At 39.6% G+C, this 27,802-nt stretch overlaps 2 protein-coding genes across 6 annotated transcripts; one reads left to right on the top strand and one right to left on the bottom strand.

Annotated features, from left to right (window-relative positions):
• Positions 1-1,274: 1,274 nt before the first annotated feature.
• Positions 1,275-22,245, bottom strand: usf2l (upstream transcription factor 2, c-fos interacting-like). 4 transcript variants are annotated; one of them, XR_013295238.1, is made up of 12 exons: positions 21,844-22,245; positions 21,402-21,439; positions 19,907-20,004; positions 19,215-19,334; positions 17,296-17,452; positions 11,578-11,665; positions 9,723-9,761; positions 7,554-7,612; positions 7,281-7,375; positions 5,026-5,154; positions 1,765-2,351; positions 1,275-1,587 (listed from the first exon to the last, which is right to left on the bottom strand). XR_013295238.1 is itself a non-coding variant. In XM_077574888.1 (11 exons), the coding sequence occupies exons 1-11, from the start codon at positions 21,876-21,878 to the stop codon at positions 2,262-2,264; spliced, it is 948 nt and encodes a 315-aa protein (XP_077431014.1). In that variant the 5' UTR covers positions 21,879-22,245; the 3' UTR covers positions 1,275-2,261. The 4 variants fall into 4 exon arrangements, 3 of the variants coding, with proteins under 3 accessions (XP_077431014.1, XP_077431015.1, XP_077431016.1); XM_077574888.1 differs by having other exon boundaries at positions 1,275-2,351; XM_077574889.1 differs by lacking the exon at positions 9,723-9,761 and having other exon boundaries at positions 1,275-2,351.
• etfb (electron transfer flavoprotein subunit beta) lies at positions 21,981-27,679 on the top strand. 2 transcript variants are annotated; one of them, XM_077574891.1, is made up of 7 exons: positions 21,981-22,115; positions 23,974-24,132; positions 24,413-24,571; positions 24,645-24,707; positions 25,572-25,730; positions 26,010-26,220; positions 27,334-27,679. In XM_077574891.1, the coding sequence occupies exons 1-6, from the start codon at positions 22,029-22,031 to the stop codon at positions 26,178-26,180; spliced, it is 798 nt and encodes a 265-aa protein (XP_077431017.1). In that variant the 5' UTR covers positions 21,981-22,028; the 3' UTR covers positions 26,181-26,220; positions 27,334-27,679. The 2 variants fall into 2 exon arrangements, with proteins under 2 accessions (XP_077431017.1, XP_077431018.1); XM_077574892.1 differs by lacking the exon at positions 21,981-22,115 and adding an exon at positions 23,254-23,417.
• The last annotated feature ends 123 nt before the right edge of the window (positions 27,680-27,802 follow it).

Consider the following 27,802-nt stretch of genomic DNA (forward strand, 5'->3'; position numbering starts at 1 on the left):
TTTCACTGGGGAACCAAAATAATTCAAAAATATATACAGACTTTCTGGCACCCTGTCAAAATAACACTTTTTCACACCCTCATGCCACAATTTTTATTTTTTAAAGTTTTTGAACCCCTTTCATTGTGGTACCAAAAACCTGCATACCTTATCTGTGTCCCTGCCACCTCTTCTTGTCTTCTCACTGATCAACAATGAGCAGTTAATCTAGCCATCGCTAACACGTAGCAGCCGTACAATATAGTACAGGATAGTGCAGTATGGTAGTTAGCTTAGCATCCTGGTAAACAAAAGCATAGCAGTATTTTCCAGTAAATATAAATAGGGCCCGACCCTTAAGGATTTTTTTTTTAGGCCGATGCCAATTCCAATATTTGACAGAATAACATTTTGATAACCGATTAATTGGCCGCTAAATTAAAAACTATATTTAATTATTAACTCTTTTCCTGCCAAATACCTCAACTGCCGTTAAGGACGTGCACACTGTATACCGCCAATAACGTCAACTATGTTTTTGTTTTTTTTCCTAAATGGGCAGTACAACGTACTGTGCAGTCCTGCTTCATGAATGGGCTGGAAAAATCCAAATACACCCACTAACTATGGCCAGCAGATGGCAGCATTGTATCTCTTTTCAATGGGCTCCCGGGTATCAAATTACATGAAAACGTGGCGGATCTTAAAAAAATAGAACGTTTTCAAGGATGACGTGAACGATCAAAGCATTTGTCACATTAAATCAAATTCACAAAGCATCACTAAACAAAAAACTTAGTGTCAAAGTCACTAGAAAATTCTATCTTTTCACCTTACTTTTTCATTTTCACTTGACGTCATTCAAATGACCTATTTTCGAATGGGGATTACTAAAGAACGGAATAAGGTAGAAACATACTTTTTTTTCTAATGAAAGAATGGAATCTAATCTTTCATATGATATCTACCATGTTTATGTAGTCATAGCACACAATATTCTGTTTGCCTTAAAAGATGAGTGAAAATGCTCGGTTCATTTAGGACACTAAGGAAAAGGAGCAAAAAAAAACAAATAAAGTAGACAACAGTATGCCAATAGATTTTGGAAATATTAAAAATGGCTATGCCAACGGATGCATAACTTTATTCAGATGCGTTTATCGGAGTTAGCTTTGAATTCCAACCTCCAAATTATGAATGTAACCAGGAGGGCGTCAGATCTCTGCTCAGTGCTGCATTTGACCGGTCTGCATTTCCGAGGGGGGCGTGGCTAAATGACAAGCAATCCACATGACTGATAATAGCTAGGTAAATGTTTATTTTTAACCATTTGTAGATAGAAAAGATGTCTTACAATCTAACCTGAGAGACAGTGAGGCTGCTACAGATCGAGTAGGGGGAAGTTCATCTTCTTCATTTTACCATTTCAAAAGAAGAATTGAGGGTAGTGGGTTGGGAGGAGGGGGAGGGGGGTGGATCAGCCACAATATGACCTTTTGATGATGAGCAAATTAGCAAATGTCTGTGTAGCATTTGCATTATTTGCCTCGACTTCACATTCTGCGGCGGCAGAAAGCATCCATCGCTCCGGCGTTGGCTCAGGGGGTCCTGATGAGAATAGATCAGTGGAGATGTTCAAAAAATAATAATAATAAAAAAAAAGTTTTGAAAAAAATCGACATGCAGTTATTTTCATCACACGAGAAAACAGCTATCATCTGAGCGAAGGCGAGCTGATTTGTCCCTGGGGTAGGCGATTTGGAGGACCACACTTCCTATGCTTACGTCTCATTTTCCTTGCGTGTCGGCCACTGTGGAATTCTTCAGCAAAATGCCCAACATTTCAAGTATTCTCCCCCGTCGAGCGTCACAATTGCACACTGGGTCCCCCCCACCAGAAAAAGGCTTGCGTCAAAGCTAGCGTCTTTTGGATGTCTCGCCCATGTAACTGCTCTCCGTTCCACAACCTGTCAGCAAGCAGACTAATAAATTAAAGCAGCTAAAAAAAGGGACATAGATAAAGAAGTCAGAAGCATCAACTAATAGTCCAAAAGTAACGATAATGATGATGATCATCCGAGCAGGTTGGGGAGGGGGGAGGAGGGGCAGACTTAATGAAATTAAATATCATCGTCCTTGAGTGAGGCGGCGGCGTTCAGCAGTCGAGCGCGGCCTAGATGAGGCCGTGAGGACGGTAGCACCGGTGAGTTCGCTACGCGTGATTCTTCACAAGTCCTTGGTTTGTTTTCCGAAGCAACGCGGCGGGGGTGGTTCCTTCGTCGCTACTGCGGCGACGTCTCCCCCACCATCTCGATGCCGTGCTGCTGGAGCTGCGCTCTCAGCAAGGCGTTCTCGTTCTTCAGTTCCTCAATCTTGACCGGCAAGGCAGAAAAAGAAGAGGGATTTGGTTAGGAGTGATTTGATTTTATTCCCTTTGTGTATTCAAAACCGCTGCCTAAAGAAATGCCCCATTAGCTTAATGCTAATGCTTATTATCATCTATGTTGCAGTACTTTTTTCAGCAACGGATTGAACACAAATGGTTCAGCAACAACATGCAGGCATAGAATATACTGTAACAGTACTTACAGCCATATACTCTTTATCCTCTGCGTAGAACAACTAACATTAGTGCCGTACTGATGACCCAAAGAGGTGTTGAGATGTTACTATGAATGAATGCTATTCGCTGAAAAACAAACTTATTTTTTGTGTCTTGGCGTATTTGTGTTCTCCTTCTGTTATACCAAAAGATGCCACAAGAGGTCGCCAAAGCTCTGCCTAAAAGTAAAGTAGTTATTGGTGTCAAGGACATATGTATGTCTCTTGACTGAGAGACTAAGATCTTTGTATGTCAGGGAAGAGCTAAGGTTAGCCTGCTTGTTAGCGGACATTCCAGAGAATGCTGCTAATGTTTGCTAACAACACTGCAGCTCTGCTGAGGTTTTGGCTTTGATATGAAAACGGTTCTAGTAATGTTACTCGTTTTCACTAAGCAGAAATAATTAGAGATGGGAAAATGAAGCCTCATGAAGCACTTGTGATATTTTTTGACTCCTCTAGATGGCACTATTGGTTTAAAAAGGCAGTGGAAATGTAATACATTTTCATTGCACTAGCCTTTAAAGTGGAACCAAGAGCACCATCTAGAGGAGTAAAAAAAAAATAGTAAAAGTGCTTCATGAAGCTTCATGAGGCTTCATTTTCCCATCTCTAGAAATAATATCCGCCAGTGGGCCTTGTTATACACTTTGTAAAAAGTGTTGCACCATTTGTGTTCAAATATCAGTTGTTTAAAGGGTTCTTACTACAGCATTATTTATGCTAATTTCATCAGACAGTCGAGTGATTCCAATTGTGTGTTAGCGTTAAAATACCGAACTTTCATAAGAAAAAGTTATATGTTTTGGTTAAATATGCAACATTTTTTACGGTATACGTTCAACTATAGTGTCAGTAAACAGTTTGAAGCAATCTCACTAGGCATCTTTTTCAAAGAAGTGTTTGCTGCCAACCTGTGCTGTTTTTACACAAGAAAATATCAAAGAAAATGGGGATTATTAAAGGTGAGTAATTTTTCACATTTCATTCTATCTATTCCTTTCATGTGTCTCGACACCTTTGTCCAATGACGTAAACCGAGATTAGAACACAGTGGGCCACAAAAGTCAAAACCATAACCAAGAGGATTATCGAATGATGCGGTGCGTCAACTCTGCTGGGTGCCAGCTCACCCCCCCGAGAAGGAGCCCAAGAGATCATGTTGAGCTTTCTGAGGTGTGTGTGTGTGTATGGGGGGGGGGGGGGGGGTGGATGTGGTGTACAGTCACACTCAATACTCAGGGAGGAGATCAGCATGCAAGTTGGCTGCCTGTCTGTTTTCACTCCCGCCGCCTCTCGCAGGTAGTAAGCGAGCACTTTGATCGTTCGGAAGGTTGCAATTGAGGAGCTAACCTCCAAAACCACTCTGGGATCCACTCGGAGAAGAAGTGAAGATGCACACGGGGGAGACGGTGGATTTTACTCTCGGTGCCGGGAGACTTGAAGGAGGCCGCTAAGGCAAATGTGTCTATTTAACAGGTTTCATCTTTGCACCCCCTTGGGGAAATACTAAGCAAGTTTAACCCATTCATACTTTATTTTTCTTTTAACCTACGGGTTTAAGCATTCTACGGAAGACGATTAGGGCCAGTGGAGCGAGAGAGAAAAAAGTTTGGCAGGATTCTCACTTTAAAGTCAGAATTCTGACTTTTGTGTGAAAATTATGACTTTAAAGTGAGAATTCTGACTTCAAAGTCAGACTTAAAAAGTCAAAATTCTGATTTTAAAATGAGAATTCTGAGAATAAAGTGAGAATCCTGCCAAAAATGTTTTTCCCTCTTCACTGGCCCTAATCTATGGAGGACTAAAACTGCCAAAATTCTAAATAAATAAATGACAAAAAATAAATAGCATAAATAACAATATATATGTATTTGTCCTGGCAGTATGGACCAAAACTGCCAAAATTCTAAATAAATAAATGACTAAATAAATAAATATATGACTAAAAGTGAAAATAAAAACGGATATAGAAAAAATATAACTCAAAAATTAAATACAAAATATTTATTTATGTATATATAGATTTTTTTTTGTTTTTATTTCCATTTATATATAGATTTTTTTAATTAAATTTTCGAAATATAGATTTTGTATCCATTTTTTAACTTTTAGTCATTTGTTTATTTATTTATTTATTTAGAATTTGGGCAGTTTTGGTCTTCCATACTAATCCTCTTCTGTAGCAAAAACAAAAAACAAAAAACAAAAAAGTAGCTCTAATTAAGGAATTATCATTCAAGATGCGTTGTACTTTCATCGGTTTATTGACGTTACAATTTTGCTGTTGTTTTGGTGAAAGTACCTCAATTCAGAGACAGTAATTTTGTTAATTACTTTCAAATGACATCAACTAATTACAAACAATATATTTCATTTTGGAAGTAAATTGGAAAAGCCTCCGAAATGTCCCTAAAAGCCATTTCCTGGCCGGCGTTTCCCTACCTGCTGCCTGCACAGCTCGTTGTCCACCTGGATCCTCTCCACTTCCTTCAGGCTATCCTGCAGCCGCTGGTTGCCTTGTCTTAGATCGCGGATGTAGTCGCACGCTTTGGACAGAATGCCTCCTTTGCTCTGGAAGGACAAAAGTTAATAGCTGGGAGTTATAGCCTTCCAAAACAGTCAGATTGTTTTGTTTTTACCCTGATTGGTTAACTGCAAGTTTAAAGGGGAGTCAGGTAAAAAAAAAAAATCTTTACAACAATATGTTCTCTGGATCCCCACTAGTCTAAAGACGGTATTCTTTGTGGAATCTGAATTCAGCCGCAAAATCCACCTGTTTCTATCCAGCTTGGGGGCATTTTGCCACTTGCTGTCTGCTGAAAATGACATCACAGTGCCTTTGGGCTCAACCTTACAAACATCACATGAACAAACCCCACTCGACAAACCTCACTCTTGCGTCCAGACTGCAAATGAATGGTGCATGTGCACAGTTGCCACTGGCTAATTTAACAATAGGATTTACTTAGTTGTGTAATTTCACACTTGATAGGTAGAGAGGCACTCCACAGACCCAACTTATTTGTATACTAACAAAAAGTCAATTTTCCATTATACACTGCTCGCTTAAGGTTAGTGGAATTTCAAATTGAACTATAACTTTTACAGATGAACTTAATTTGACATTTTAAACTTTTGAATACACATATCCAACTTTTCAGTGTTTCAGTACTTTTTGCACAGCTTGCTGTTCTCTAGCAAGGGGCTGAATGGCAAAATTTGATCCATTAACTCATTTGCAGCAATTAGCATTAGAATTTAGCTAAGTTTCATCATTATTCAGAAAACAGTGGGGAAAGAGCTTTTTTTCAGCATGGCCGTTGTTGATCACTTATACTCTGGTGCCACCAGCTGGCCATTTTTGTCATAACTACCATTGCTTCAAACATTATCTTCAGTTGAGAGGCTGCATCAAAGCCTTCTGTATGCTCTAGCACAGTGGTGTCCAAACTCGGTCCTCGAGGGCCGGTAGTCCTGCAGGTTTTTGAGGTTTCCCTGCTCCAACGCACCTGTTCCAATCAACAAGGTCGTTATCATGCTTATGCAGAGCTTGCTGATGAGCTTCAGCTGTGTTGGAGGAGAGAAATATCCAAAACCTGCGGGACTACCGGCCCCCGAGGACCGAGTTTGGACACCACTGTCTAGCATAAAACAAACATAAAAAACATGTCTTTGGGAGCATGGTGACATTTCAAATAGAACGTATTTATACGTTTTTGGGAGAAAATTAGTTAAAAGTGGACTCATGCTAAATTGTAGTATGTGTCCCCAACGAGTGTTAACATATTATTCAGATTTATATTGCATTTTTGGAAAAAGAATTAAGCGCATTAACAAACTTCCCTTGGGCTCGTATTGCAAACGTCACCTGTTTTCTGGGTTTGGTCATGTGACGCCCGCAATGCTAGCCCGAAGGCAGTTTGTTGTCAATTTCAACTAAAATGGCTGCGCCCTGATCACAATAACTCATTTTCTCCCCGAAACGTATAAAATCTAATCTAATCTAAATCTAAATATCTTTTAAATAGTGCCATGGTCCCAAAAAACGTATCTAGACGTTTTTTGTTCTTTTATGCTAGAGCATACAGAAGGCTTTGATGCAGCCTCTAACTTGAAGAGGTCGCTTAAAGCAATGGTAGTTATTATTTATAAATTAAATTAAATAAATAAAATAAAAAAGACCAGCAGATGGCAGCAGAGTATAAGAGATCTATCAGGGCCATGTTGCAAAAAGCTTTTTTTCCCCTAATGTTTAAAAACATGTTTGAGAATAATGATGAAACTTCTAAATTCTAATGCTAATTGCTACAAAACAGAAACAGATACAAACATACTTTTTTCCTGATGAAAGAAGAGACTCAAATTTTTCTTTTGGTAGGTTCCATGTTTTTATGGCAATAGAACACAATATACTGCGGGGCTTGCAAAATCACAAAATCCAGTAAACCAGCCGGGAGCGAAGGGGGTTGCTTCAGTGAAAATGGCTGTGAGTGAATGAGTTCATCAGAATACCGTGTTTAGACTAGTGGGGGCACATTAGACATGTTTGCGGTTTAATAATTTAATAGATTTCCTGGTTCAATTGCAATTGGCATTTACAGAGCCCCCTTCATCATGCCGTTCAGTGTGACATCGAGGCTTCAACAAGATGTTCTCAGAGTAAAGTGGCCACTGAGCGGATGACAACAACAACTTACTGCTCCGGTTTTGGTGCTTTCGACGTTGCAATCAGGGATGATTTTGGAGAGCGTCACAATCCAGTTGTTGATTTTGTCCCTCCGCCGCCTCTCAACTAAAAAGCAGGAAGAGGTCATTTTTCCTTGGGTTGCCAGGCAATGACAGCTCCACAGCAGCCTCTAGTGGCCACCTTACGAACAGCTGTCAAGCCTCACATCCATTTCAACACAGAGCCTGTATTGTGTCGCCCTGTCAGACAAGTGAAAAGGCCGCAATCACAGCTAATTACCCACCTTCATTATGCTGCGCTCTCCTCCTTTCATCTCGTGGAGTTCGCGGCCCATCCATTTTCCTTCACAGAAACAAAACATACACAGACGCTTGTTTTTCACACACCACCATATCACCCCATCTCTGACACACAAACACACACACACAGTGAGCCCTCACATTCACCTCAGCCCCGACGCTCTTAACAACTGTTCTGGGCTGTTATCTTTGACAATGTCTTTTCTAATTGCGGGAGCCTCCATCGGGCTTCCTAAATGTCCGCCCTCAGCTCAAACAACCTTCTCGGCTTCCCAGGTGCGGCCCGCAGGGGGAGCGCGCCACGCCGTTTTACTGCGCCGTAAAACAACGGTGACGACGGAGCGAGCCGTCTGCTGGCATCCCGAGCTGCCGGCTAATGAGACAACTGTCTGTCGTCTGGGCGTCTTCCCTCAGGTATTCCGTTAATTAAGACGCGGCAGTGAAACCATTTCCAACCGTGCAGCAAAGCGTGAAGGGTCTGGTAACACCGTTGCGTATAAATATTAATGACCTATTTTCCTCACACAGCACCACTAACTATCTTTTACTCATTAAAAAAAAAAGTAGCAGGGGATTTATCAATCTGTGCCTTTCATGCGAAGCGGGACATTGCTGTGTTCGTGGCCGCTTTCACGCAGAGACACGCCACGACAATTGCTTTTAGTACAACATGGTGGGAGAAGAAAGTCTCTGCTATAAAGTTATACAGTCGGTACGTTTACATGCAGTCACTAACCCAAACCGAATATTGGCATTAAAACCCAAAGAAGAGCCCTGCGCTGGAATACCTCGCGCGGAATACCTCGAATGAACGAATTTCTGGTGCATGCTCTATTCTTTTTCACTTACTTCTATTCACAAGGAATCTAAAATAGAACACGTTGTATGTAATATTTTATCTTTTTTTTTTGCATATGAGTGTTTTTTTTTTTATGCTAGCGCATACAGAAGGCTTTGATGCAGCCCCTAAACTGAAGAGAATGCTTGAAGCAATGGCAGTTATTACAAAAACGGCCAGCAGGTGGCAGCAAAGTATAAGAGATCAACCAGGGCCATGTTGCAAAAAGGCTCTATTCCCCAGTGTTTTAAATAGATTTGTGAATAATGATTAAACTTAGCTATATTCTAATGCTAATTGCTGCAAAACGGAAGCAGATCCGAAATATACTTTTTTTTTTCCTGATGAAAGAAGAGACGCTAATCTTTCTTTTGGTAGGTTCCATGTTTTTATTGCAATGGAATACAATATTCTGTGGGCATTGCAAAATCAGTCCAAATCCAGTAAAAGGGGACTGCTTCAGTGAAAATGGCTGGGAGTGAATGAGTTAAGATAGAACTTGGAGAGCGAAGTGTTGTTTTTTTAGCAAAAAGTTGAGAACCACTGCTTTAGTTAACACAATTGATTTTAAATTTTTTTTAATTTATTGTTTTGTTTTATGAGATTCGTTCTATTAGTATGTCATGTTGTAATGACAAGGGCTACTCCAAAAACGTTCCATTTGAGTGAAACAGAAGTGATGTTAAAGAAAATCTTCAAAATTCAGCAAGAACTCAAACCTTAGAACTGGAAAAAGTGTTATCAGAGCACCCTTAGTTTTGTGTAAAAGGCCAGAGAGACCTTCAGTTAATGCAAAATACTGTTTTTACACTGTTGCTTTTAAAATTTGCTGGGTCTTCTGTTATGGCTCTAATGCTGCAATTTTGTGGGATCGCTTTGTGAACGAGGCTTTTAACGGAATCTCATCAGCTTGTGCACCTAATAAAGTGTCCAGTGAGTATACATCATTTCATTATCTGCCCAAATAAAATAGCCACCGCTTGCGTAACGAGAATGTGGCGAGTCTGGAGATGTTTCCAGACGCAGCGCGGCGACCTAATTTCTAATTCCTGACGGGGAACGAGTTGCCGGGCTAACAACAATGGATGAGGGTCAGCACTGAGGGAACGCTACATCTGCGTCTCACACATCAAGAGCGAGGAGAATCACCGGGGATTGGCGCAGGGGAGGGAGGAAAGAGGAGGAGGAAGGAGGCATCTTCTCTCTGCTCGGGATCTAATTTGATTAGTTCATTTGCTGCAAACAGGAATGTGCTGTGATGGTGGTGATGGGAAAAAGAGGAGGAGGAAGGGGGAAAGTGAAAAGCGTTCCTCACCAGTTTAAACCTTCGTGCCGCAGCATCTCGTTTTCATCTCTGCGGACGGCACATAGGGTGGGGAGGTTTTTATTTCACTTTGGCAAACGGGAATGTCACTGTTGATTAGTTCACACTCATAACGGGAAAAAAAACGCCTGTGCGGAAGGAATCATGCGCACAACAACAACACCACACCCGTAAAAAAACATTTGTTGTATGCTGCGTCTCCTGTTTGTCATGTGGCTAACTCACGACAATGCGTCTTTTGTGTCCGAACAACAGCAGCACGTTTTAGTGCCGGATGAATGCTAGCGACGGGAAAAATTGACGTAACTCGATTTGACAAGCGGTCATGTGGTTGCTGCGGAGGTAAGCGGCTGTTCCTTGACGAGAGAAAACTTCTCATTTCAACTCGCCTGGGCATAAAAAATCATTTTAGTATGTCAAAACAGAATGGCGCCATTTAGATGAATATACCGTGGAACCCCCAAAACTGAACGCTCGAAAATTTGTCACATTTTATTGGCTCAGAATTCAAACAAAAACATCAATGTACAATTATGTATAATTAGTTAAAGTGGAAGTCAACCTTAAACATTTCTTGACAATAATATGTTATATGTGACCTCACTGGTCTCAACGTGACATTCTGATTAATATTACATTTATGGAATATGAGTTAAGCAGCAAAATCCAGCCGTTTTTATCCATCTCAGGGGGGCGGCCATTTTGCCACTTGCTGTCGACTGAAGATGACATCAATGTTGCTCAGGGCTTCGGCAACGACCAATCACAGCTCACCTGTTTTCTGAAGCAGCACTGTGATTGGTTGTTGTTACCTGAGACCTGAGCAACAATGATGTCATTTTTCAGTCAACAGCAAGTGGCAAAATGGCCGCCCCCTAAAATGGATATAAATGGCTGGATTTTACTGCTTAACTCATATTCCACTAACACAGTATTGACCAGAATACCATATTTAGACAAGAGGGGCTGGATAGAACATATTATTGTAAAAAAATAATAATAATATTTTTTAAGGGTTCTCCTTTTACAATTATAATGTATTACCAAATAGATAATCATATAAATACTTATTATTCTCTATATATTTTATTATTAAGAGTGGTTAAACTAGAGCTAAAACAACATAGACAGAACGAGAGCAGAAACACAGTTGGGCGTAAAAGTAGTATGAGTGAGAAAACTGTCCAGAAATAGGCCATAAGAAGCTTTTATAGACCTATACGCGCCTAACAGCACATACAATAAAATATTATGACTCATCTTAAAAAAAATATATAAACGGTTGTGCTCCTTAAATTTTTTATTTTTTTTTATCCCAGCAGTGTAATATAACCTTCACGTATTCTGCCGTGTTTGTATTTCTAGTGTGTGTCAAGTGACATTACAATTCTGGTTGTTTTGCTCTCAGGAGGCACAATTGAAATGCACCAATAGCCTAAACAGGAAAAAAAAGTTATATCTTTTGATCCGAATTAGGTTTTTTCCACTGAGATTAAAAAATAAAAATAAAAAACCTAATACGTGTTGAATATCTGCCAATACAATTGGGCATGCTACATTAATGGCTTTCTACATTCTTTCTACGTGTTCTAAATAGGACGCTTTATAGAACATTAAAGTCAGACTGGGCCAACTACCATAAACACTATATAACCTTTAACATTTGGTTTATTCATATATTTGTGGTTACTTCAGTGTTGGCGCTTGTGGAGTTACTAAAATGCTTTCATTTGTTACATCAACGTAAACATGCTGAAATGGTATTAAAGGGGAATGGTGCACTTGGACCTGCAGTGAAAACCCAGCCTGAATGAGTGAGTTTTGTTTTTGTGAATGTGATACTCACACGGGGAAGGGTTGCGTGCGTGGGGCAATACTTCGCGTGGCGCCCGTCTGAATGACTTCGGGAGGGGTCATCATGACGTAGAACTGGCCTGCGGAGAACATGGCAGTCGTCTGTTAATGGGAGATTTTGTATTTTGTTTGAAATCACCCTCATCAAACACACTGACACCGGGTGCCCCACATGCCAACCAAAGCATCAAAGACCATTGCGACTCCAAAGTTGAACGCAATCCATTCTGTAATAATGGATGACTTCGGAGTTTCAGGGACTTGAGAATTATTGATGAATTTGTTCTAGAATCAAACCTGTCATCATATAACTTTTATTAAATGAACTGCCAATCTGGATTTAAAGTTCAAAGCTGGTGTCTTAAAGGGAACCCATACTTTTTTTTTTTTTAACTCTTTGACTGCCAGACGTTTTCAGAAAAAGGATCCCGTGGGTGCCAGCCGATTTAAGCATTTTTGACTGATCTTTCAAGGTCCACAGAAAATTATGTGTTTGGACTATGGAAACACACATACTACCAAATGAAAGATTGGACTCTCATCTTTCATCAGAAAAAAAAGTTAGTTTCTACCTTCTACCCGTTTTTCAGTAATCAACAATAGAAAATGGTTAGTTTCACCTCTGTTTTGAAAAAAACGTCTTTTAACGTCTTTGGCACTCCTCCATAGGATTTTACTAAACGTTGTTTAACGTTTTTGGTAGTCAAAGAGTTAAGCAGAAGTCAACCCCCCCAAAAAAATATATTTTGACAATAATATGTTCTATGCAGTCTCACTAGTCTGAATACGATATTTTGGTTAATATTTTGAGTTTGAGTTAAGCAACAAAATCCATCCGTTCTTATCAATATTTGAAGGCGGCCATTTTGCCACTTGCGGTCGAGTAAAAATGACATCACATTTGCTCAGGTCTCAGGTAACAACCAATCACAGCTGAGCTTCAGAAAACAGGTGAGCTGTGATTGGTGGTTGCCTGAGCAACAACGATGTCACTTCACTTGACAAAATTTGCTGCATAACTCATATTCCACAAATGTAATATTAATCAGGATGTCACGTTTAGACTAGTGAGCTCACATATAACATATTCTTGTCAAGAAATATTTAAGGTTGACTTCCCCTTTAATACAAGTGGGAACCTGCCGTCAATTGAGCAACAGTTCACCGCTAAGTAAGACACATCAGCCGGCCTCTCACATGACTCGACGCGACAATTGTGACAAATGAGGCCCATCCATTCACGTGGCGCGCTCGCCGCCGTTACTTACTTTTCATTTGTTCTCTCTGCGCTTGTGTGTGTGCGTGCGTGCCCGTCATGCGGTGGCAAAAAAAAAAAACTATATCAGAGACACAATGGGCAGCTCGTGCCCAAGTGTCGTAAATCAGTCCAATGTGCTCAAAGACAGGCGTTCTGTGAGCTTAAGAACGTTGAAATTCAATACATTTTTAACGGTTAAAATGGAGACTTTGGGGTCACAAAATGGCGCCACATTACAAATGTTGGATAGTGTCATTTTTAAGCGCCAATTTGAGGATTAAGTTCCATTTAACGCATGATTAAAACCTTAATTAGGGAAAATCAGGTATTTTAAGGATGAACAGACATCCTGAAAGCTGAGTTCTTTAATACAGGGATGTGATTTGACCAAAGTGAAATTATCTGAAAATTTAGCCGGGGGTCTGGGGGCCGCTGGCACTCGCTCATGGGTTTTCCGTGTTTTTAAGTACTTTCAATGCACTCACATGACAAAGAAATAGACAAAACAACAGCATAAATTTTCAATGTATATTGAACTATCCCATATAAAATGGCAGTTTTAGTCAACTCAAAATCAGTCACATTCAAAAACATTGGACTGCCTTTGCTTTTAAAAACTATCACTGAGAATATCATCATATCTAACTAATGTGATTACTAAGTTAACACATAAATAATGTTGAAGAGTTCAAATTTCATGAACAAATAATTGTATCATGACCAAATGAAAAGTAACTCATATTAGAGCATACCACAAATGTCTTTGTTATAGCAGAAGATGTTATCTGTCGGAGTCATGTGCATACACAATGAACTACTACTACAAAAAAAAAATAATAATAAAAAAACAAAAAAATTAATTTTTTTAAAACGAATTAGCGGAAAAATCACATCCCTGTTAATATGATTGAAGAAGGATTTATTCACTTTGTCGTTTTATATCCAGACATTTTTCAGTAAGTTAATTGTAAGTAACTCAGTTTATGACGGTCCCTATCGATATTTCAATATTACAAATAGTGCACAATGTAAGAAGACACATTTAGTTACTGCTGTATTGGGTGTGTTATGCAAATAAGTTCATACAATTTCTACAAAAACGTTTTTCATACAAAAAAATCGATGTCATTATAACTTTAATAGTTGCTGACTGTCAAAGTAAGGTGGTGTCCGCAGATCCTTTAAAAGTAATAAATGTGGAGGTTTTTTGCCACTTACGCAAGAAACCTTGTTCTATTTTCAGAGGAAAATGATGTAAAAAAAAAAACTGATTTGTTATTTGCAGTAGCGTAAGAATGCATAGTCACATGACACAAGAAGACAAGAAAGTTTCATGTGAATTCCCTAGAAGTGTTTTCCAGATCAATTTTTATGTTCTATAATTCTAACTTTACAATTGCGTGAGCATAGGATCGTGATCAGAAGCTCGGAACTCCATCATAAACCAAGGACCCCATTATGGAATTATATGGTGAACTGAACTGAAAACCCATGGTATATTTTTATATATCAAGTCAAGGTTAGAAGCCCCGAGGACATGCCAGCGACAGCGAGATGACATGACGCATTAAGCCAGCCGTGCGAGGAGGACTCATACGACGTTAAGTAATCACATGTGATCGGCAGAGCCCCCTCGTAATTTATGACTTGAAAGAAAGAGGGGACGCACCGTGGCGTGTGGAGTGAATTGAATTAAGTCTGTAGGATACAATAGAAGCCTACTATTTGCTGGCGAAAAGGGACAAAGCTCAGTCGAGAATAGCGAAAATCCTAGCGTAATTGTCACCTCCCTGGAAAAGTGCGGAAAGATGCCACAAGATGTTGACACGGCAACTTGCTAATTAATCTCAACTCATTTTAAAGCCCGTATCCCACTGAGCGGCCAACGCTTGCGACTGTGCATGTAGCGAATGCTGTTTTTGGTCAGGGTTTGTTAAAGGTGGCAAAGATGTTCCTAAACAGGAAAAAAAAAATGCTACAAGTAAAAACAGTTTGGGAACATCTTTGCAACCTTTAACAAACCCTGACCCCAAAAAAACATTCGCTACATGCACAGTGGCAAGCATTGGCCGCTCAGTGAGATACAGCAAGGCATTTTTAACTCTTTGACTGCCAAAAACGTTAAATAACGTTTAGTAAAATCCTATGGAGGAGTGCCAAAGACGTTAAAAGACGTTTGTTTCCAAACAGAGGTGAAACTAACCATTTTCTATTGTTGATTACTGAAAAACGGAATAAGGTAGAAACAAACTTTTTTTTTCTGATGGAAGATGAGAGTCCAATCTTTCATTTGGTAGTATGTGTGTTTCCATAGTCCAAACACATAATTTTCTGTGGACCTTGAAAGATCAGTCAAAATGCTTAAATCGGCTGGCACCCACGGCATCCCTTTTCTGAAAATGTCTGGCAGTCAAAGAGTTAACATGTTCAAAATTTCTTTGCATCAAGAAAACCTGTTTGTGACCGTTATAACTGTTTGCAGATGCCTTTGCAATTTTGAATAAACCCAGACAAAAAAAAACAACATTCACTACATGCACACAACGTCGCAAGCCTTCGCCACAGACTCAGTGAGATACCAGCTCAACAAAGCACTATACTAATGAAGCTCCTGAATTCACGTCAACATATTTCCTTGCTACCAAGATGCCACAAGATGGTGGTAAAGCAACTGTTTCGTTGCTTTGGCAAAAAAAAAAAAAGAGCAAACAGGTGATAATAACAGAGGATAAGTTAAAAAGAAATGTGTGATTGTGAATAAGTGATGCCAAACCGTGAATCAGCACTGGTTTACTGTATGTTGGAACCTTCAAAGTCAGAAGCATACAGCGCTCAGTCAGTAATGTAGTTCAACAAGTTGTAAACAAGACTAAAATAATAAAGGGGCATATACAGAATTAAGAGCATCAAACACTATCATGTCAAAGCCAAAAAAAGCTAAGAAAAGCTCGACTGAGTTTTGCTGGATGCGCAGATTAGCTTACATACTCAACTGCTCTGTGAGGTTGTCGTCATAGAGGTGCAGGGTATTTGTGTATGGTGATACGTCTGCCACATCCATCACATATATAGATCCAACACATCAATTGACAAATGGAATTCAGGGGCTTGGTGAGGAAGTGCTGGACTCCACCTAGGCTTTGTAGTTCACACCCACTCTGGGCTCAACATGCAACCAGCCCTAACTCCGCCCCAAGTTATCATGGAGATATATATATATATATATATATATATATATATATATATATATAAAGCACATGCTAAAAAATATTTCTTAAAGATTCACTTTTTTGAGCACAGAGACCCATATTCATACAACATAAAAGGAGACTTAAATGCATTATGTGCATGACTTGAGGTTCCGCTAAATGTAATTTCACACTATTTTTGCCAGTGTACTTTACTGTCTGTCTGTTATATTTATGACCTGTGCTGTCCACATGTAATGCAATTCGCTACATAATTTATGAAACAGATACACCAGATTATCTCAACTGTCACTTTTTGTGGAATTGTGTGATGAAAGTAGCGCACACGCACACGCCACAGAGTGACTTATTCTGATTTAAAAACACAAAATAAAACTAAAAAGGAAAATAATTTGGGTCAACAGCAAAGAAAGTCGGTTCTAAGGCAGTATTAGAAAGGTACTTAAGGTAGAAAGGCAAAAGTCAGCTTTAAAGTGGAAGTCAACCGTAAACATTTCTTGACAATAATATGATTTATGTGACCTCACTAGTCTAAACATTACATTCTGATTAATATTACATTTTTGGAATATGAGTTATGAAGCAAAATCCATCCATTTTGTCCATCTCAGGCGGCGGCCATTTTGCCACCCGCTGTCGACATCAATGTTGCTCAGGGTTTAGGCTGCGCTGTGATTGGTTGTTACCTGAGGACTGAAAAACTGTGATGTCATTTTCACTTGACAGCAAGTGGCAAAATGGCCGCCCCCTGAAATGGATAAAAACGGCTGGATTTTGCTGCTTAACTCATATTCCACTAACACAATATCAACCGGAATATCATGTTTAAACTAGTGGGGCTACATAGAACATATTATTGTAAAAAAAAAAAAAAAAAATTAATGGGGTGGTTGACTTCCCCTTTAAGGGAAGGAAGGATAACAAGTGAGTCTGAGGGAAGAAAGGCAGGGAGGAAAGAAGTAAGGAGGGATAAAGGAAGCCAGGAAGGAAAATATAAGAAGGACCATCTGATAGAAATATGACAGGAAGGATTGCACCAATTTCACCAAATGAAGGATGGAAAAAAGAATTAAAGAATAAAAACATAGGCGTGGCGCAAGGAAGGCAGGGGAAAAAATACTAATGAACTGAACTGAACTTTTAATAAAAGTGTATTATATCTACTTTTGGTCTACTTCTGGTTATGGTATTGTCTGTACGCTTCGCCCCAAATTGAGCGCCCCCCTCCCCTTTTGCTACTCACCTCCCCCCTGCGTGAGCGTAGGGTCGGCGGCGGCGGCCTGCACAGACACGGCGCCGTCGCTCACCGCCGCTGCTGGGAAGTAGGCGAAGCGCGCTTCCCCACCCGCCGACTCCCCTGCCGGGCTTCCTCCATTACTGAAAGGGTTCTGGATCACCGCCTGTGACAGATAAAAGAGAGACAGACGGAGGACGGGGGAAGTGTGAGCGGGCGGCAGGTAAAAAGCCCGCCTCGCTCTCTTGTCAGACCAAATACGAGTCTCTGCTCAAAGAGACCACCCCACCCCACCCACCACCGTCCATCCCAGGCATGGCAAAGTGCTGCTTGACAGCTGCAATAAAGTGGAAAAAAGGAAGTGTGCTAAGCTAAAATAAGCACTGTTCCTGTCGAACAAATCTGGTTTAAACCCAAAAGTTAATTCGATTTTTTTGCAATTCAAACGTCATCCACGGCAGACAAACGTTTTACCATCCGCGCCGCTTTGCTAGCTTGACAAGTCATTAACCCCCCGTGTTATGTGGCGGGTCAAACTGACCTATTTTAAAAGTTAAAAGTACAATATAATCAACATACATCATGAAAACAGTGCATTTCACCTGTTATATCTCCGGTCGTTGTTGATAACCCAACCATTTTGCTGATTTTTTTTCCTATCGCTCGCCTTTTATGGCCAATGCTCAAAATGATCATCCAACCTTGACACCATGTTCACATTAAATGAAGTGGGCAAAAAAAAATACTTGGTTAATTTTAGCTTCACCCATCTGTGTTATGTTCCTGTTTCCGAGTGGGGCCAATTTGGCTGGATTCCTAAATTATAAACCCTGCTTTAAACCAAAATGACCAACTTCCTGTTCAGACTTTTTTGTGTGTCTTGTTATGATAGACATGTCCAACCAATTTCATGTCAATGGATGGAACTGGTGTTACTTAAGTACTGTTGAGTTTTCGAGAGCGCTGCCCCCCAAAATGCCAATCATTTAGTCAAACAATAAACAGCAATTACAAGAGGGCCTTAACTAGATGTTTGGGGGTACTTATCAAAGTGGCCGGTGAGGTCGCGTACCTCGTGCTGCATTCAAGGTCACTAGAAATCCATTTTCCCATTTCCGCAAGTCCTTTCTCGGATGAACGTCCAAGGGTAAAGCACTTTAAATTAAAGTGCCTCTTTGGCTATACACACACTCGCAACATCATAATGTACACTTCCACAATCTAATGAGAGGTTAAACACAGCACATTTTGCCTTGACAAAGATAATAACGCTCAGGATTTTTAAAATCTGTTTCACCAAGAATTTTGATTATTAAGAGTCCTGTAATATTTGGTATTTTTGTTTGTTTGCCGATTTTTTTTCTAATATTGGTTAGGTCAAAATACAATATAAATAACTATTATTTGACATTGTTTTGTGGAATAGTTAATACATTGTTTTAAATAAATTATAAATAAATTAAAAACTGGATTAATATTTTATCATTAAAATCAACTATTTTACATACCCATTTCAACTTTGCTTACATCATCGACTGCATTTGCCTGTGCAGGGGTAACTCATAAAATAGCTGTCAAAAACACAGGTGAGTAACGCCCCCTGAAGGCCAAGGGAAGCCACTACAATAACAATGAATCCTCAACAGAAAAGGCCCAGTAGACTACAATATTTCATGTTTGATAAAAGCAGGCGCCAGGATAGTTCTGGTTGTCAAAAAGGTGAATTACTACCTGACCTAAACTGAAAATGATGACAAAAACGCCACCCCCCCCCCCCCCAAATTCACTCCAAATAATCAAAATTAATCCAGCATAACTTGTGTATAAGAAGGATAAATCGAGGGCTGCAATATTGATAATGGTTACTTAACAATGTCTGAATTTCCACCACCTCTATTATTTAATCAAAGTATCTGTTTAATTGGTACCTGAGCAACAGCCTGAGGAGCACCGCTGAAGGCCGCCGCAGAGACGACGCTCACCGCACCGCCAGCGTCGTCCCGTCCCTCAAGGTTCTGGTCAGTGACCTGGACCACACGGTACGTCACCTGTAACGATGAGAAGAAGAAGGAAAAAAAAGATTTAAAAAAATAAATACGTGTTCTGTTTTACAGTGCATATACCTGGCTGGTAGATTTGTTGATCATATCTTAGCAGCCTAGCACAATAATGCTCCAAACTGGATTTTGCCAAATGAGAAAATGGTCTTGTTTGCTCCAAGGGAAACCCAATTTGTAGCCCCGCATCATGTGACTCTCACCCTCCCCTGACTGACATGTGACAGCGGCCTCGTGCCAATCCCAGCCCGGCCCGAAATCACATGATGTTGCTCACGCTCTCTCTCTCACCCCATGTTTACACCAAAACAAGTCCACATGGATGACCGGATCTCAAATGCCACATTAATTTTCCAGAATGAATTCATCGATATTAAAATGATGTAGGGCTTAGCGGTTTTAAAAAAAAAAAGTAGATATTAAAAAAATTTAAAAAAACGTTACGTAAAGTTAAGTTAGCATACATTTTATGATGACCCAGAAATAGATTATTTTTGATTTATAGCAGAAAAAAATCTGTGTTCAAACTCAAAAGGGCCACTCTATGTTCAGCCTTGACTCACCTGTCCCCCGTCAGTATGTAACTGGTATTGTATGTTGTGATCCCCAAACGCCGCGGCTTGCTGTATGGTGACGGCTGTCTGCTCGTCTCCGGTTCCGTCTAAGGGAAGGACATTTTAGTTAGATTGCTTTTTGTTTAACAACTACAACAAGGAGAGGGTAAAAAGATACAAATAACGCCCTGGGGTCATAATGGCCTTTATCAACGCAAGTGGAGGAGTCACGCTGAACTTTGACGCATCTGCCCAGGAGGTAAATACAAAACAAAACAAAAAACAAACATAGATTGATGGGGAGCAAAACTGCTCATTTAGTATTTGTCTAGGTAACTAAATGACTACAAACCATAACACCGCCACCCACAAGCTTGCGCAGTAGACCCAGTTGCCTGTCTTCAGACCATGTGATTTCCCTCCCATCACTCAAAAATGAAAACTTTCATTTCTTCTTTAAAGGGAACATAAGTAAAGTTGACTTTTTAAATGTGTTCACACAATAGTTTGTTTCGATAGTGTTAGCCAACCCATCAAGTGTACGAACAAAGTAAAACTTTAGTGATATACCTAACAAAGTGTGATTCAAAGGCTTGGTGATGAAGTGTTGCCTCCACCGGTGAAAAATACAGATATGCTTTGACTAAAAAGTTCATTTTGCTCTGTGACTATGCACGTAACTCAAAACATTCACATCTCAAATCATGTTTGCACACTGAAATAAATGGAAATGCCATGAATCTGTTCCAGATGCAATAAAACACAAACAAACAAAATTGCAACACTTTTTTTTTTAAAGAAAATAGCACGTTCCAGTATTGTACTTTATAAAAACTTAGTGTAAAAACAATTAACATTTGTGTATCATGATTTCATGCTTCATTGTCATTGTATTTTATTTTATTTGCTCACAGCTCAAGCCCAAAGAAAATATGGTAAGCCAATAGTTTGCTCCTAAAAACTAGTTTGTTTGGTCACTTGTATTAATACCTCAATTGCACCCTCAGTTGTCATGGTAGCAAAAAAACATACTCAGCATTGGCACAACAGAAGATGGGAAGCATTTCACCGGATGAGTTACATAACTCGTTGCAAACTGTTTGTTTATTAAGATGCAGGTGATGACTTGTTCTGACAATCAAGAAAAGTGCCAAATCAATTATTTGATGGTTCATTGGGCCGCGGCCAAGCGGTTAAGATCGTCACCTGCTTCGGTGTCCTTGAGCAAGACACAGACTACCCGAACTGCTCTGGTGGGGCTAAGCAGCCCCCTCCTCTAGCGTGTGCCACGAACAGTGCGTTTTCGCAAAGATGGGTCAAAAGCAGAGGTCAAATTTCGTGTACTTGATTAATAAAGATGATTTCACCTGTCCTCTATGAACTTAAGTGACTGGAAACTTTTGAGGAGAATGCAAATTCAGGTGCAACGACGCTTCCCTGGAAGTCCAACGTCATGTGCATTGTTACAACTTAGTCGTATAATGTGGCGCTGTGTGAAACTTACCGTCAGATGCTTGCACCTCCTCGTCTTGTTTATCTTGGCTGCGGATAAACACAACATAATATCGTTAACGCTAAGAATCCTGATTTTGAGGTTAATTTATCGCAGGAAAAAAATCTACTTTAACTTATCTTAGCTATGGTGAGATTCCAACTGAAATGGATTCAGAATATAAATTGGTACCTGACCAGTTTAGTTTTAAAAGCTAGCCTAAGCTAACTTTGCTAGCCTGTTTTTACGTCATTTGTTTCCAATAAACATCCGGTTTGTGTTATAAACACTCGTCTATTTGCCACGCAATGCAACAAAGTTCCCTCGGCAACCAAGTGTAAAAAGATACAAACTCAACTTTCTAAAGTAAGACCTTCTTCTTTATTCGGGAAAGGATTATTAGCATGTCGTGCTAAGCTTGTGTAGGTTAGCAATTTTTGTGTCACGGTTTTACCTGGCGTTGTCCAGACTCTGTTCGAGCATATCCATCAGGGTCGGAATTTAAAAAAAAAAAAAAAAAAAAGGATCTTCGGTGCTACGGATGGAGATGGAAGTGCTTGATCACGGGAACAAACACTCGGGTCATGTGAGAGGAGACAGCCCAGGACACGTGAGTCGTAGCTCGGCTTTGGAGGCAAAATGGAGGCCGGCGGGGCGGTCGTTGCAGCTGGGATAGCTGAAGTGACTCCAACGCCGTTAATTTCAACTAAGCGGTTTATCCCAATGGTAATTTGTACACCCCGCGGCAACTAAATGACCTGGAATGTCCAAACTGTAACGTCTAGCAACAATGTAAACCATTCAGCGATGTATTACGAATTGATTCCCAAACTTCCGAGTTGCGGTATTGCACAACTAAACGCAACATCAAAGCTTTTTGCAGCTCGAAGCTAACTTTTAATGTTTCAGTTCGCCAGAAAGTCGCACGATGTACCGCAATACCTGAAGGCATCACCTGTACTGTACAGCAAATCAAGTCAACTGGATTTGTTGTCATTTTGCCAACTAGTGTTTTTGTTTTGTTTGTTTGTTTTTGTATGTTTATATACATAATTATATATTTTTTAAATTCAAATAGTTGTATTTTTTTTAATTAAATGGAAGCAAATGTACTTTTTGGTGGGTCATGACTCATCATGACATGAGTTTGTTCTTTGTTTTGTCTAAATGGAAAAGCGGTTCAGATAATGAATGCATGGATGGATTCAATTCAGTTTTATTCCATCACAAAAGTCTGCTTCACAGGAGGCTACAACCTCATACTAACTATGACATGGTTTCACAACATCCCAGAACGCAACAGTAAAGCGTCCAAAACGCATATATAATAATATAATACAATTAAACATCCATATAACAGTTTAATACTGTATATTACACAACTATACAATATGCAAGTTGTACAGGCGCCCTTTGCCAACAAAAACAGGAAAACTTGTTAATTCATTATTTTTTAAACTCTTTATTTTTTTTAATCACTGTAACATATAAAACCAGTTTTCTAAAGAATATACAGGCATGAATAATGGGCAATTAATATTATTTACAGTGTAAATAATCATTTTAATCGCAATGAACTTTGCCACACATAAAAGGAACCTTTATTCGTTTCGTTTTCTCACACGGTACGTCTTAGGAGACATCCCCGAGCAGTTTTTCCACCATTCGGAAATTTTAAACAATTGTGGGAATTCACTGCAGGTGATAAAATAAGTCTTTGTATTACGTTTACGTTGACAGAATACGGCTTGATTTCACTTTGTTAAAGTTAGCAAAAGCGCAAGGTGAGCTCAGCCAATAAGCGCCGAGTTAAATGCGAATGGCCGCTTTTCATTGGTCGAATCAGTAGGCGGCCCCCCACTTTTCTTCCTGATGTTACCCTAAAATAACTCCGACTCCTCTTGGGTGAAGGTTCACTGGCGGTGACTCGGTTACGTCCGCTGTTCACAACTTCTTCCCAACGTTTCACCTACCATGTCTGGTCGAGTTCTCGTAGGTGTCAAGCGTGTCATTGACTACGCAGTTAAGGTAAATAATAGATTTAGTCATATAATATTTTGAATTATTTTTCTGAAGGCGTTTGGGCGCTTGACTTTGTGTTCTACTAGCTAGCGCCCGCATGCTAAAAGCGAGCGTTGCACAAAATGTGGCATATGTTGGAAAGCAGACATTTAATTGGACGAATAACTTAACAGGATACATTGCGGTGAATACAGTATAATGTTTCCTAAGAGATTTGTATTTAGTTAACTGTATAGGTTACTCAATTAGACTAGTATGTTATGTTGTGTAACCTAAAATTGATTGCCACCTGCGCTTTTTCTTATTGCAATGAGATGAAATGTGATAATTAGCCCAAGACACAAGTGGAAAGGGCCAAATCAAGCAATATTATCTGGTCCAGCCTAATCTATATTAGAAAAATCTCACGAGACACTGTATACTGATTTAATGGTGATTTTTGCCTCATAAGTTAATTGTTTTGGATCATTTCACAGATATATTGATTCGCTGTATGGTGTTTATTGGCTGACACTCTTCACTGTGACTCTTCTGCCCGTTTTCCTTTGCTCGCCACCCTCAGATCCGGGTGAAGCCGGACAAGACTGGCGTGGTGACCGATGGCGTGAAGCACTCGATGAACCCCTTCTGCGAGATCGCCATGGAGGAGGCGGTCAGGCTGAAGGAGAAGAAGCTCATCAAGGAGGTCGTGGCAGTGAGCTGTGGACCACAACAGGCACAGGTGGTGCATGCCGTCTTAAAATATGCCATACTATGAAGCACTAAATGAGACCATTCAGCTTATTGAAGATGAAAACATCCCATTAAATACAACTTAAATGAGCCTAATTGTGAGTTATTGTTTTTATAATTTTTTATTTGATCAGTTTTTCTTCAAGAGAAACTGGCTGACCTTCTGTAAAAGACTTATAATACTATTATACTTAATAATAATAATAACTAATTGATTTAAACGGCCAACCCAATCTCTTTCCAAATCTACAACATCTATCCCTTCTCAGGAGACCATCCGCACCGCCCTCGCCATGGGAGCCGACCGCGGCATTCACGTGGAGGTGTCTGGCAAGGACTACGAAAACTTGGGCCCGCTGCAGGTCTCCAAGATCATGGCTGCATTGGCCAAGAAGGAGGAGGCCCAGCTTGTAATTCTTGGGAAACAGGTAAAAAAAAAACAACAGAAATGCGTTCCCGCTACCACTTGCTGCTCTATCACATTTTATTTGAATTTAACAGGCCATCGATGATGACTGCAATCAAACGGGACAAATGACAGCAGCCCTACTGGACTGGCCTCAGGTCAGAACTCACAATTTTGCTTTTAGTTAAAGTAAATGTGTGGCGTATCCTAACCAAGTGATTCTTAAAATATGCTATGCGGCTTCCTTTTATTGATAACGAAAGCATCGCTGGATTGAATTTTTAAACTGTGCACCAGGTTACAGTGGCTTAAACCTTTTTAAAACAATGTACAATAAATTTGCTGTTTAAAATTGTTGCATTTAACTTTAATGTACAATACATTTGGATTCAATCTTTTAATTAAGTCCACTTTTTGTTTATTTTCTTATAAGCACTACATGTATCTCTTGAGGTCATACTTGGTGTAAAATCTGTGATAACCACTGCCTTGAGTCCAAGCAAACTCATCAACATGAGCTGAAAGAACCGCAGTGATCCTGCACAAACCAGCACAGAACAGTTCAAAGGTTTTATGGCCATATTGGGATGAAGTTCACACATTGGCCAGCTGATGGCGCACTATGACTGTTACAGGCAAAGCCGTTGACTCACATAAGCGCACAGCAGGACGGACTCAACAAATATTTCCACATTTTGAGGCTATTAACATTATTCCTATTTACTTACCACAGTATTAGTATTGTTTTTTATGCTGTAATTTTAACAAAAATAAATTGAACTGAAAGTTGGAGACAAGCAGCCAGAAATAATTTTGTATCACAACACGAGTAGTAAGTCTATAAAGAAGTTACCGTTTTTTTTTTGTTTTTTTTACAGTTTTATTAACATTTCGACATTCCTAAATGTCACTCAAGTGTGAAAATAACGGAAAAATGTAACTTTTATCATTTCGGTGAATTGTGACATCATCATGTAATAGATATCTAGTGTTTTAAACGTAGCTTTCTTTTTTTTTTGCAGGGCACCTTTGCTTCAGAAGTGACACTGGAAGGCGACAAAATGAAAGTGGTGCGCGAGATCGACGGCGGCCTGGAGACCGTCAAGATCAACACGCCCGCCGTTGTCACGGCAGACCTCCGACTCAACACACCTCGCTACGCCACCCTGCCTAATATCATGGTAGGGACCTAGAAATGGCCCACACTAGCATCTAATGTCTAACTCTACGCTTTTGATCATGTGGTTAGCTAACTAGCATGAGAAGCTAACTTAGCGATCTTATATGCTCACTCCTTCTTGCCAAACAACACAAACAGACGGACTCTAGTACGAAAGTTACAGAATATCCAAATCTGAGTCCTATTAACATTATTGCGCTGGCATTCTTGTGTGTGTGTGTATATTTGTAATATCATCTTCTTTAAATATCTGGTGCCTTTGTGTTGTTCTTTCCTCCAGAAAGCCAAGAAGAAGAAAATAGCCAACATGAAACCGTCGGATTTGGGCGTGGATCTGACGTCCCGTCTGGAAGTATTGCGGGTGGACGAGCCTCCGCAGAGGCAGGCTGGCATCAAAGTGGAGACGGTGGAGGACTTGGTGGGCAAACTAAAGGAGACGGGCAGCATATAACGAGGGCGGAACCCAACAGAGCGTAGAATATGAAAGCAAGGTAAGTGGCGGGAGATTGCACAAGTTGAAGTCAAAGAGAGTTAACTCATTCACTGCCATTGACGGCTATAGACGTCAAAAAATTATTTGTACTATTTCTATTAGTTTAACTTTTTTTTTCTTCACTTTTGTTAACAAGAGTATGAAAACCTAGAAAAAAATATTGTACATTTAGAACAGATATAACATTTTTGATTAATTGTGAGTTAACTATTGAAGTCATGCAATTAATTATAATAAAAAGATTTAATCGCCTGACATGATTAAAAAAGAAAAGATTATTAAAAAATGAATTGTAATTAATCGCATGATTAGGTAACTCAAGATTAATCACAAATTTTATATTTGTTCTAAATGTATAATAAAAAAAATCTAGGTTTTCATACTCTTGTTAACAAAAGTGGAAAAAAATGTTAAACTAATAGAAATAGTTCAAATGAATTTTTGACGTCTATAGCCGTCAATGGCAGTGAATGAGTTAATGTACATTGGAACCTCCAACTACAATTTAGAATTGTTTTTGTTTTTTTTGTGACAATAATATGTTCTATTATCTATAACTAGTCTAAATATGGCATTCTGGTTAATATTGCATTGGAATATAACTTAAGCAGCAAAGTCCAGCCGTTTTTATCCATCTCAGGGGGCGGCCATTTTGCCACTTGCTGTCGCCTGAAGATGACATCACTGTTGCCCAGGTCTCATGTAACATTCAATCACAGCGTAGCTTCAGAAACAGGTGAGCTGTGATTGGTTGTTGCCTGAGCAACTGTGATGTCATCTTCAGTCGACAACAAGTGGCAAAATGGCCGCCCCTTACGATGGATAAAAACAGCTGGATTTTGCTTCATAACTCATATTCCACAAATATAATATAAATCAGAATGTCATGTTTAGACTAGTGAGGTCACATGTAACATATCATTGTAAAAAAATAAATAAGGCTGACTTACACTTTAAGAATGTTTTGTATGACATTTAATAATATTGCTTGTACAGTTGATATCTTTGACAATGGGCACCATTTCCGAATTATTATAATTTATTTAATTCTTATTTTGAATTGTGGCTGTGTGTAATACTTGTGCGCATCCCTCTTGTTTCTCTCTCACAGGACAAGTACTGAGAAACACTGTCCTGCTGTTGCAGAGCCATACCACCTTAATGACTTTGGTTTATTTTTGTTTTGTTTTTCTAATCGTCACATCTGTACTATAAGCTTGGAATCCACCACAAGAGTCAATACACAACCATCGTGTGTTCTTCTCACAAATCAAGTGCTGAAGATAAACATTTGGCCACGCGCGGCATGCTTGTAAATGATTGTAAATACAGTATATAGCGACAAGCATCTTCGCTGGATTCCAGGACAGTGTCTCTCACTACCATCAAACTTCGAACGTTTTACCACAAGCGCCTCAATTGTACATGATCGTGACAATAAAGCAGCATTTGGCTTTGTTTTTTTTTTTCATAATCAAATTCAGCTGTGATTAGTCATGTCAATTGCAAAGCAAGAACAGAAACACAATTGTTGCATTCTTCTTTCAAAGAACAACATAGCACACACATGAACAATAAAT

The sequence above is a fragment of the Vanacampus margaritifer genome, chromosome 9, assembly GCF_051991255.1.
Source record: "Vanacampus margaritifer isolate UIUO_Vmar chromosome 9, RoL_Vmar_1.0, whole genome shotgun sequence".
In the NCBI taxonomy this organism is placed as follows: Eukaryota; Metazoa; Chordata; class Actinopteri; order Syngnathiformes; family Syngnathidae; genus Vanacampus; species Vanacampus margaritifer.

Excerpts from the sequence above, each read along its gene's own strand:
- etfb (XM_077574891.1), top strand. The coding sequence starts at position 22,029 with ATGGAGGCCGGCGGGGCGGTCGTTGCAGCTGGGATAGCTGAAGTGACT. Across the intron at positions 22,116-23,973 it reads CTAAGCGGTTTATCCCAATG|ATCCGGGTGAAGCCGGACAA; the intron begins GTAATTTGTACA and ends CGCCACCCTCAG. Across the intron at positions 24,708-25,571 it reads CCCTACTGGACTGGCCTCAG|GGCACCTTTGCTTCAGAAGT; the intron begins GTCAGAACTCAC and ends TTTTTTTTGCAG.
- usf2l (XM_077574888.1), bottom strand. The coding sequence starts at position 21,878 with ATGGATATGCTCGAACAGAGTCTGGACAACGCCAG. Across the intron at positions 11,666-17,295 it reads TACGCTCACGCAGGGGGGAG|GCCAGTTCTACGTCATGATG; the intron begins GTGAGTAGCAAA and ends TGTTCTCCGCAG. Across the intron at positions 5,155-7,280 it reads AAAGCACCAAAACCGGAGCA|AGCAAAGGAGGCATTCTGTC; the intron begins GTAAGTTGTTGT and ends TTGTCCTTCCAG.